We start from the raw sequence: 12,370 nt of genomic DNA on the forward strand, positions 1-12,370 counted from the left end.
GGGGTCACCAAACAACTCAGTCCGCCATTTTTTTCCCCTTTTCCTTAGCTGTGCTATTCCCTTTTATTCTATTGGCTTTTGAAAGCCAATAGAATAGACTCTCTTGAATAGAGTCTAATTCTATTGGCTTACAAAAGCCAATAGGAATTGTCCAGGCTGTCTCTGCCCTGCTGAGCCCGCCAAAAGTCCCATTCTGCAAACGGTGCTGCACCAGTTGAGTAGTCCTCGACTTATGACCAGTTGAGTAGTCCTCGACTTACGACTTATGAGGATGATTGAAAGTGTTTTTTTAAAAAACTCTGTGCTAACTTTATTATGAAAATGTGTTGTCTAGTTTAGAAGCTTTATACCCAAACAATTTTTCTATAAAGCTTATAAAAGAATTTGTTACAAATATTTTAAAAGTAATCACCTATATGCATATGTACAAAACATATAAATGTATTATTATAATTTATTAATATATTTTGATATTGAGAGAACAATTTAAGAAATATGGACAAAATCTATAATTTTTTTTCATTTGTGAAACTATATTAGATAAAAACTTTTCTCTGACTTATATCTGTAGTTTATATGTACAAAATCAATTACCAATAGATAAACTAGTTCTATAATAGTGATGAAGAGATACATGAAACTACATGAGTTTCAAGAGTTTAGGAGATTTATTTTTTGGATTTCAGCATTTTCTTTTTCCTCTGAATATAGCTGCCAATCCATGAATACTACAGGAGATAGTTCAGAAAGGGAGAAATAGAAGAATTGCTCTTACTCAGGCCATGGAAAGGACTTAATCTATCATCACACCTTCTAAGCAGCTGCATCAGAGAATGCTGAGATGTATTTTTATTATTTACCATTTTAAAAGGTGGGAAAGCATTATATAACTGGTTTACTCATTTCACTATTTGATTAGAAGTATACATTTCACTATTTTACTAGAAATGTAACATTTAGAATAAATACTGCCTAAGTGGGGGAAACTACATGAATTCTTTATTACCAGTATTTGTTAAAACATATAAATGCTTTTTTTCAGAGAGTGGGGGGGAGATATGCACAAATCCATAGACATAGTACTTTCCATTTCTGATACTCTATTTTTTAACATGCAGACTTTGTTCTTCAAGTTTAGAACGAAAATGGGAATCAAAGAGCACAAGAATATCTCAGAAATTGGCTGATTGGCTTATTTTGGCATGCACTTTCATAATCAGAAGTTACTTAAGTAGACATATAAAATTGACTGAAAATTCGGTTTATAAGTATCTTAAAATATGTATATTGAAAGATAAACCATATTATAGCAAAAAATTAACAGTATATTATCACATTCATTATATTCAATATATTTGTATTTCCATACTCACTTCTTGGGAAGTAATTTCTATGAAACTCACTAAAAACTTTGTGGATGGGTTAAACAGTTAAAAGTACAATACAAACCAATGTATAAATTGTAAACACTGTCCCCAAAGACCCCCTCCAAGATAGAAGCCTCTAGCAAACAATTGGGATTAAAAGCTCTAAAATAGCTCTGAAACAGGTCTACTAAAGTTTTATACAAGCTAAAAATTTAAGTAGACATACTAGAACTATAAGTTAAATATATATTTCTTTGAGATCTGCATAATATGTGAAAGATAGATCACTGCAAAACAGATTTTCAATAACAATTGATTAAATCTAAACAATAATTATGGATAATAAAATATTTTACTATATTATAATTTTTACTATATTATAAATTATCTTTTAAATAATGCTAATTTCCTCTGACAGAAAATTAGAATTTTTCAAGGTTTACTATTATTATTATTATGGACCATCGCACAGTCAGCCAAATGTTCAGACTGGATTTGGCATTTTGTCTACCTATCGAGTCCTTACCCAGGACCTGGGATAGGCAGATGTGGATGTTTGATGGTATTACAGATATCGGCGCAGGATGGAAGCAGTTCTTAGTAAGGCCGCCTCTTGCAATTGACTAATAGCGAATTTGTCAATGCCAATGGTGTTCAAGTGGTGCTCCAGTTGTTTTGGGATTGCATCCAAGGAGCCTATGACTATTGGTACTACCCTTGCTTGCTTTTGCCACAGTCTTTCTATTTGTAGGTCTTTGTATTTTGTTATCTTCTCCAGTTCTTTCTCGTCTATTCTGCTGTCTCCAGGCACTGCCACATCCACTATCCAGACTTTTTTCTTTTTCTCATTGACAATTGTTAAGTCTGGGGTGTTATGTTGCAGGTGCTTGTCTGTTTGAATTCTGAAGTCCCATAGCAGTTTAATTTTATCATTTTCTATGACTTTCTCTATATTATGATCCCACCAGTTTTTGCTTACAGGCAAATGATATTTTTTGCAGATCTTCCAATGCACCATTGTTGCTACTTTGTCATGCCGCTGCTTGTAATCTGTGCAATCTTCTGCAACAGCTTACCAGGTGGTCCACTGTTTCTTCAGCTTCTTTGCATAGGCGGCACTTACTGTCTGTTGCTGTCTTCTCAATTTTGACTTTGTATGCATTTGTCCTTAAGGCTTGGTCTTGTGCAGCCAGAATAGTCCCTCGGTCTCTTTCTTCAATTTTCCTGCTCTTAGCCATTGCCAGGTTTTATTATTATCTGCTTTCCCAGCTATTTTTTTTCATGTATTGGCCATGTAGTGCTTTGTCTTCCCATGCCTCTATTCTGTTCTTCATTTGGTCTTTCTTGTAGGACAGTTTGGTCTCTCCAGTAGTTAGTAAGCCTTCCTGATATACTAATTTCAGTGCATCTTCATCATTGTTCTTCAGATATTCTTCCAAAGCCATTTTTTCTTCTTCAACCAGCTGATGTACTTGTAGCATTCCACGCCCACCTATTTGCCTTGGTAGATAAAGTCGGTCAATGTCACTGCGTGGATGAAGGGCATGATTCATTGTCATTATTTTTCTGGTCTGCCTATCCATTGCTTTTAGTTCTGCTTGAGTCCAGTCCACTATTCCAGCTGTGTACCTAATGACTGGAATTGCCTAGGTGTTGATTGCCTTTATGGTATTTCCTCCATTGAGTTTGGACTTTAAGATCTTCTTCACTCTCTTGATGTATTCACCTCTAATCTTTTTCTTGACTTCAGTGTGCTTGATGTTGTCAGCTTGAAGGATACGCAAGTATTTGTAGTACTCTTCCTCAACCAGACTCTTAATGTTATTTTCGTGGGGCATCTTGATTCCTTCAGTTTTCACTATTTTTCCTTGTTTGATAGTAAGTGTGGCACATTTGTCCAAGCCAAACTCCACTACAATATCTTGGCTATATATATGGACAGTGTTGAGCAGCGATTCTATTTCAGATAATGTTTTTCCATACAGCTTCAGATCATCCATGTAAAGGAGGTGGGATAGTCTGGCAGATGTTTTTGATGTTTGATAGCCATGTCCTGAGTTATTCAGTATTGTTGACAGAGGAAACAGTAACAAATAGTAATGGTGATAATGAATCTCCTTGAAATATTCCTCTCTTGATATTAACCTCTCCCAGCCTCTCACCATTGATCTGCAACTGTGTCTTCCATTGTGCCATCGATCTTTGCACAAATTTTCTGATGTTTCTACTGACTCCTGTTATTTCTAGGCACTTGATTATCCAGTCATGTGGCATTATTATTATTATTATTATTTTCTTTCTTACATTTTTTTATTCTGGACAAGGATGTACAAAGTTCAAATGCTGAGATGTCATGTCTCAAAAAACATAAATTCTAACAACTCAGTGCAATGCAACAATTATAAAAGTCAATTGCAGGATAAAAATTGTTCTTAAGATGTATTATTATTATTTATTTAGACAATAAAATACATGTAATACAAAAATAAAACTATAGTTCTATTTTAATAGGATAAAATTTCGAATATTATTCTGTTTGAGGACTATTATGTCACAGATATCTGCTTTAATGATTAACCATAAAAATCTTTGTTTATTTTTAAATTTTAAAATGAAGTTTCCTTATTAAATGAACTTCAGATAATAAGATATCTGATTAATTTAAACTGTTCAATGTAAACTGTTCAGAGTATCTATTACTGAAAAATTTCCACACTAACTTGCTACAATGAACAGATACTTGAGTTTTTATCTGTTTTGCAAGCAATCTACCTCTCCAATACATTGCAATATTTTGTCTGAATGAATAAATAAATAGGTTGGAAATGGAATGCATTTAAAGATTTTTTCCCTGTTGAACTTCAATATAACTTCAACCCTCTCTCAAAAGATAAAATACATAATCATCCATTAGTTTAACAATACTGACAAATTATTAATATTTTAAGTAAAATATATTTGCTATTTTATTATGTTCAAGATTTTCCTGTTTATCCATTTAAAAATAAAAAACAGGAACAATATTCATGTTCCTTTTTTGTATAAATAAATGAAGCCTCTGTAAATAAAGATAGTTCTTGTTTTACAACCAAAGTATAACTTCTGACAGATATCACTTCAGGATTATTTTAAAGTCAGCTATTTGAAACTTTTTTATTCATTAATAAAAATGAGACTTTAAAGGTCTATCTAAAAAAATATTTCCCATCAAGGAACCCCAAGGTTTTCATGGAGAACATAAACACAATTTACAAACCTTAATTTGAAAATAATAATGGAATATAAATAACTTCCTATTCACACTCTAGAAACTATATTCTCTTTAAATTACATTCATATTTGTGTGGCACAATATGAAATTATTGCAGAATCCTGGGGAGAAATCTTTTTTCTCCAAAAATGGTAATTTATTGCATATTATGTATATCTGATGGTTTGGAATTGGATATTCTATAATGTAAATATGTATGCACACTTATATGTATAATGTATACGGCATTGAACAGTCTGCTCCAAACTAAATGAATGTAAACATTTGTAAAGTATGCTTTCAACTTTTCTGAATCATTCCATTCATTTGGAAAATCTTGGCCTCTTTCTAATACAATTCTCTTGGGTCTGTAGTGAACAAAAGAAGTATCAAATAATTTAAGGTTCTTTACTGCTGCATATACTTATAGCAAAAAACCTAAGAAATAATGTGGCTTCCAGATACGTGTTTCAGTAAGTAACACGGATCAAGGAAAAATATTCTTTGACTATAGTTTATGTGAGTATATGTATATATGAACGTGTAGATATACATAGGTACGTGAACACACACATACACGCACAAAGCTTTGCATGCAGCCATAAATAGCTTTTGTTATTAACTCAGATTCTGTTCTGAAACCAAATAATGGCATACAAATACATTAATTATTAAGGACATAATGTAACCTTTTAAATTTTGGTCGGAATAGTTGCACAAAATTAATGTTACAGATAGGCCTTGGATTATGATAGCAACTGGGGTTAGGACCGGTGTCACTGTCATAAATGTGATCATAAAGTGCAATATCACATGACTGCATCACTTACAGGCAATTCTGGCAGTCCCAGTTATGTTGTAACCCAAGATGCACAGGTTGCTAAATGGGAAGAGGAAGTTCTATGTAAGGAGGTGCTGCAGGAGTGCCATAGAGAATTGGAGCTGCCCAATGCAGACAACACAGGAACACTGTGGGTGGATGGCAAGGGCAGGAAGGCTATAGGATGGACTGTATAGCGTGAGTGCAGGAAGGTCAGTGGGTGAATAATGCAGGCAGGTAAGGCCTCAAGTTACTCTGGTAAGTCATCCCCACTTTTGCTCTGGGAGAGAGTCTAGGACAGGGATTCCCAACTAGGGGTGCTCGCACCCCCTGGGGGTGCAAGACAATGTTCCAAGGGGTGTGAAAACTTGGGTTTTCAAAATTATAGTGAATATGCATAATTTGTTGCCATTATTTTGAACTTTTGTAAGGGATGTAAGAATATATCAGAGGTGTTTTAGGGGTGCAGGGTATAGAAAAGGTTGGGAACTACTGGTCTAGGACCTTTAGGCTCCTACCATTGGCCGTGCCCACTTCACCTCCAACCACCTGCCTCAGCCCAATCACAGCCAGTTTTCCTCCTCTGCTGGTTCTCCCCTGGCCATTCTCCCTGGGCAATGAGTCCCTGGCTTTCTATTCCTCACCCCAGCCCATTCACCCAGACATTGTTTGTCCTGGGTGTTTAATTCCATAGGACAAGAAGCCACCAGCCAATCAGGTGGCAAACAGCAACACTGGTGCTGGGAAGAGAGAGTGATGGTGCTGTGATTGGTGACAGGTTACAGGAGAGAGCAAGATCGGGGATGGCAGGTAAACACTGCTTGTGTGCTGCTGCTGGGGGTGCCAGGGTTGCAGCAAACCATCAGTAGTAAGTGCGGCTGCTGGAGATACCAGGGGGGGCAGCAGGCCATCAGTCGTTGTATGTGGCTGCTAGGGGTGCCTGGGAGGTTGAACAGTAGTGACGTGCAGTAGGGAGGCAGCTGAACTGCCCGTTTGGCATCAGGCCAGTAGTATTGTGTATGGGTGGGGGGTGGCAGCCAAACTGGTCGTTCAGTTTTAGGCTGGAGTCCAGGTGCAGAGGAAATGGTATTGGGGAAAAGGTCAAAATGGGAAGCCCCTGCCCACTGCTGCCTGCCCTTTGCCTGTGGCAGCTTTCTATTTTCACCCCCCTCCCCATTGCCTCTGCAATGGGACTCTGGCCTGATGCCTAATGAGCACTTCGGCACTACCTTTCTTTACAGGTAGTACTCACTTATTGACCCCCAGTTTTTCTTAATTGTGAGATTGCCCCCTCTGCATCTGATCCTGCCAGCCTGATGCCAAACAGGCAGCTCAGCTGCTCCCCCTACTATGCGTCACCACCACTTGACCCCCCCCAGGAATTGCCAGCAGCAGCGCTTACCACCAATGCCCTGCTGCCCCCAAGCACAAGCAGCCGTGCTTACTGCTGATACCTGCTGTCCTCCCAGGAACCCTCAGTGCAGTGCGCAAGCAGCATTTGTCTGCCACCCTCCCCAGGCACTCCCAGCAGCCATGCTTACCACTGATACTCTCCTGTTCCCCTAGGCACCCCAACAGCCATACTTACCACCAATAGCTTGCTCTCCTCCGGCACTCCCAGCAGCAGCGCAAACAGTGTTTGCCTGCCACCCCCCCCAGATCTTGCTCTCTCCCGTAACCTGCCACCAATTGCAGCCCCCTCACAGCCCCCTTGCTCTCCCTTCCTAGCACTATTGTTGCTGCCTGCCACATGTTTGGCTGGTGACTTCTTGTCTTGTGGAAAGAAATGGTAGGACAAATACCAGGACAAATGGTATCTGGGCAAATAGGCTGGGCCAAAGGGCCGGGGGCAAAGGGCCAAGGGCCCATTGCCCAGGAAGAATGGCTGAGGGAGGGTCAGCAGAGGAGGAAAGCTGGCTGTGAATGTGCTGAGGTGGGTGATTGGAGGTGAAGTGGGCATGGCCAATGGTGAGAGCCTAAAGGTCCCATTCCGCTCTGGGGAGACTTTCCAAAGTGATTTGCAATCTTCCCTGTCTGTAACCACATGACTATTGGATGCTGCAAAAACTATAAGTATGAGCCAATTGCCAACTACCCAAATGTAATCATATTGCTGTGGGTCTGTCAGTCATAAGTACCAATAATTCAGTGCGGTTGTAACTTTGAACACTTATCAAACCAATAGGTGCTAAGCAAGGACTAGTAGTAATGTACTAAATGTAACAGAAAGAACAAGGAAACATGTTTATGTTTGGGAAACAATATCTGGAATAAAAAGTGTTCAACGATATTTGTCAGATGTAGTTTTCTACCATTTTGTGAGCAGTCATATACTCAATTCTAAATATGTTTCACTGAACACAATAAAACTTTCTTTTGATATGACTGTAATCTGAATTACATATGAAAAATTGGACATTACTTGATGAAGTATTCTGGATTTATCAAGCATGGGTTATAGAAAAAAGACTACTATTTAATTGAAAGAAAGTGATAACCCAGATATGCGAAGTTGGTTTGATGTGCATTTAATCTCTGATTTTCAACTAAGTCGCTTTCAATATAGTGTAAAAACTATTATTATTCCACGTACTTCATAATTATTTGATCTAGTCCATATGGTCAAGGATTATTTCTTTATTTAAAAATCTGAGGTATTTCCCACAAATATTCTTTTTGTCCTCTTTTTGGTATACATTTTTGTTTGTAATGAATATAGATTCACTCAGCATGCATCCATTCTTGATCCTTCTTTCATTGTTTTATATTCACATGTTAAAACATTATTCCTATTGCATTTAATTTAACTGTTATTAACTACCGTAAATGCCGGCGTATAAGACGACTTCCGCGAGTGCTGAAATCGGTGCCAAAGACGGGGGTCGTCTTATACGCCGAGTTGTCTTATACGCCGGAAATACTGGTAGTTTCCGGCGTATAAGACGACGTTCTAGGAATGCGGCCCGGCTATAAAGACGGGGGTCGTCTTATACGCCGGGTCGCCTTGTACGCCGGCATTTACGGTATTACTGTTTCTTTTGACATTCATCCTTCACAACATTACCCATTCCTACCGTTACTGTAAATCTTAAAATTATTCCAATTATTATTCCATTTCAATGAACTTTTTAATAAGATACACAAATTCATATTTTGTTCTAGCTTTTCATCACAACATCTAAATTGCAATTCAATCCATGTTGCTTGTGAAACACAACTATATTGGTTCTTCATACATTATTAATATTAATATTCAGAGCTTCACATATACCCTTAATCAGCATACCTTTGTCTTCACCACAAGTTTTTCTTACACATGTTTGTCTTATGTATTTCTCAAAGTTGAACCATTCAATTATCACTGAATTATTTCCATCATATACTGCTGTGATTGTATTCAGCAACTAATCTTCACTCCATATTCATAGAAAACATTCCTTAATTGGATGTTAACAATATAAAGTGCTTTCTCTAAATAAAAATTTACAAAAACTTTCTTTCTCATATCTGTGCATTTTTCACTCTGCTCTTCCTAAATTTTGTTCATTCTCACATTTCATATTTTTTCAATCACATTTCTGCCAAACTCCTTTTTAGGAACTCTTAGTAAAACTAATCCTTTGTACTTATGGAAATCATTCTTTTTAACTTTCCCTTTCCAATAGGAGAATAATATTCTTCTAACTTTCAGATTCAGAGAAAATCTTTATATGTTTTAAAAAGTCATAAAGCCGTTCCTTAAGCAAGATGCAAATTTGGGAATCCCTGGGTATTTTTGAGGAAGAGAAACAAGAGACTTAAAACTAGGGGACTGGAGGCTAAAACATATGAAGAACGGTTGCTGAAATTGGGTATGTTTAGTTTAATGAAAAGAAGGACTAGGGGTGACATGAGAGCAGTGTTCCAATATTTGAGGGACTGCCACAAAGAAGAGGGGGTCAACCTATTTTCCAAAGCACCTGAAGGCAACACCAGAAACAATGGATTGAAACTAATCAAGGAGAGATCCAATCTAGAACTAAGGAGAAATTTCCTAACAGTGAGAACAATTAATCAGTGAAACCAGTTGCCTTCAGAAGTTATGGGTGCCCCACCACTGGATGCTTTTAAGAAAAGATTGGACAGCTACTTATCTGAAATTGTATAGGGTTTCTTGCTTGAGCAGAGGGTTGGACTAGAAGACCTCCAAGGTCCCTTCCAACTCTGTTGTTCTGTTAAACCACAATCACTGTTTAAAAAAATTCCCAATTACTTCGTTAATATCTGCAATCTTACATTTTTCCATATACGTTTTTTCAATTTTCTTTTTCTTGGGTTCCTAATTTGGCTGCTGCACCGAGCCAGTTTTGTAGTGATGTGAATGAAAGTGGGTAAGCTGTTAATAATGCTTTTATAGATTAACAAAAACTCTCTATAGTCCTGAAAGTAGGATGAAGATACTATATATTAAAAAGTCTTGTTTACATGTCTCTGCAGTTCTTTCTTTAAGCTTCTTCATCTATGTGACTCTGGCTTTTCAAAATAGACATATTCCCTGAAATCAAGAGGTTTTCCCATAAAGCATAAACACTGCAAAGGAATGAAAGCTTTACATATCAATGAAAGTGAACACAAAGGAAGAAACAGTATGTTCTGAATTTGTTTTTGTTGCTCTTTAATAATGCACTCCAAATGTGTTGGCTGAAGCAGCTCACTGCCCTTCAGTAACAAAAAAAGCCACTCTGAGTTAAGTAGAACATTAAATCAAAATTCCATGCAGGAAAGAAAATTGAATTAAAAACCATTTCTTTTGAATGTAACACTTTTTGTGGTTTAAAAATAAACTTAGTACTCTCTTACCAATTCTTGAGTATTCTGTGTTAATGGCAGAAATGTAGCTTCCAGGATAGCAACTTGGTCAACATTCAGTTTTTGCCATAGACTAATCAGCAGAATTACCAGCTGGGTGGCACTTTTTAATTTTGTGAATGCCTGGAACATAATGGCTTGGTTTTCTTCAGCTGCATCTGCTAGAGCTATTACCTACAAAAATTATAAACATCTGTTAAATAGCATTCCTGAACACTGAACACTAACATTGCATTTGGCTAACACTTAAGTTTTCTTTAGTTCATTTTTAAAAACATAAACCTTTTTGTGTTTGTCATCTTATTAAAATCTACATGGCAGTCAATTAACATGTCACTGAAATCAACAGAATAGAATCTGTAGAATTTCTATATATGCTGTATTATTCAAGCTGATTCTCAGTACACAATATAATAGAATAGCCCTTAATAAAGTTGTTATTGTGCCAATTTTTTTAAAAACAAATATCCTCATAAATATATATTAGTTTATGCAAACCAGCACATTATTTGGCATGATTAATACACATATGTTTATGGTACAACTACTGGCACACAACTAGTAGAAATTGAAGATATACTGAATCGCAATGCTATATTTTTAAAAAATAAATTCACATAATACTTTGTCCTAATTTAATATTCAAATATCAGTGGAAAAACATAATTAGAAATATCCTAAATAAATGAGTTAAAAACCAAAGATCCTTTTTATAAACACATTATTATTTATATTACATAAATGTAGAAATGGAATTCTCCAAGCAGTTCAAAAACTAACTAGCTCAGCTAGTTAGATCAAGGGTACAAGCTAATTCTTCCATGGATTCAGTCAGCAGTGAATTTAGGGATTCTGCATGAACCAAATGTTACAGCAAATAGCATGAATTAATCTTTGCTTATATTTTATAAAACTATTGACAAAACAATTGCATGTGAAAGCTAATGAGAATTTGTGCAGTATTGTTAGTATTATATTGATCCATTTTTTAAAAAAAATTACAACAGGGAAAATATAAAAGTAAGTTGATTTGCATTAAAAGCAGAATTATAGAATCATAGGGCTGGAAATGACTTGGAGGTCATTTAGTGCAGGAAGCCTCATATCATCATGGACAAATAGCTGTTCGATCTTTTACTGAAACCCTCCAGAAATGGAGCTACAAGTAGGTGCAAATGCAGGTAGGCATGTGGTTGGGGTTACATATGGGCAAAAACGCACAGGCAGCTGCTACAGAATATATGATCCACTTGCCACCTAGAAACTCATTGGGAGAAAAAGTGGAGGGAACAAGGGCAACTTATAACCTCTTACCAGCTTACTCATTGACTTTGCTTGTGTGAAGCTGGTAAAGAAAATCAATCATAAATGATGATCACGTGACAGCAGAATGCTTGATGACCACAATGTTGAGGACTGATTGAAAATTCCTTGTCCAGTGCTGTCATAACTTTTAACAATTGCAAAATAAATGGATATAACAGAGGATTATCTTTATGCTGCTGCTGATTCAACTCAAAACTGCATTGGTTCTTTTGGCATTATAGCGTATTACTGGCTAATGTTTAATCTGTGGTCTACAAAAACTCCCAGATCCTTCTTGCAAGTATTACTGCTAAGGTGGATATTGGCTTTTCCTTCCTAAGTTCAGAACTTTACATTTCTCTTCACTGAACAACATTTTATTGGGGAGGGGGGTACATTTCAAATCTATCAAGATCTTAAGTTGTCTTTTGAAATATTAATACTCTACCTTCCCCTGCTTTGTGCCAGCCAAATTTTCTGAACATCACTTTTATTCTTTTGTCCCCCATAAATCCTTTATGTAGATGATAAAGAGTACTGGGGCCAGGATAGAGTTCTGAAATCCCCACTTCATATTTTCCTCCATGTGGACACAGACTCAGCAAATAACATGTTGGATATGGTTCATCTCGTAGTGGCACCATCCATCAAATATTGTTACAATTTATCAAGAAAAATTATGGTCTATAACTGTCAGGCCCTGTCCAAGGACAACACAGATCAAAAGTTCAGTATTTTATTTGCTTATATGCAATAGACAAAATCTTGCCAGGTTAAACC

The 12,370-nt window shown here is 36.7% G+C and overlaps 1 protein-coding gene across 13 annotated transcripts in view; it reads right to left on the minus strand.

Moving 5' to 3' along the window:
• Nucleotides 1-12,370, minus strand: part of BBS9 (Bardet-Biedl syndrome 9) — a 273,478-nt gene that overhangs the window by 130,967 nt on the left and 130,141 nt on the right. For 12 of the 13 annotated variants that reach the window (XR_005555992.1, XR_005555988.1, XR_005555990.1 and 9 more), the window contains exon 19: nucleotides 10,277-10,459. Coding sequence is in view for 7 of the 13 variants with exons in the window: in XM_039336807.1 (XP_039192741.1) it covers nucleotides 10,277-10,459 (183 nt within the window). In the remaining 6 variants the exon portion in view is untranslated. Of the gene's footprint in view, nucleotides 1-10,276; nucleotides 10,460-12,370 lie in introns of those variants that run through there. The other variant, XR_005555993.1, reaches the window with a different exon arrangement.

Source organism: Crotalus tigris, unplaced genomic scaffold (genome assembly GCF_016545835.1).
Source record: "Crotalus tigris isolate CLP2741 ecotype Arizona unplaced genomic scaffold, ASM1654583v1 scf7180000017666.379230911805:20528666, whole genome shotgun sequence".
Taxonomy (NCBI): domain Eukaryota; kingdom Metazoa; phylum Chordata; class Lepidosauria; order Squamata; family Viperidae; genus Crotalus; species Crotalus tigris.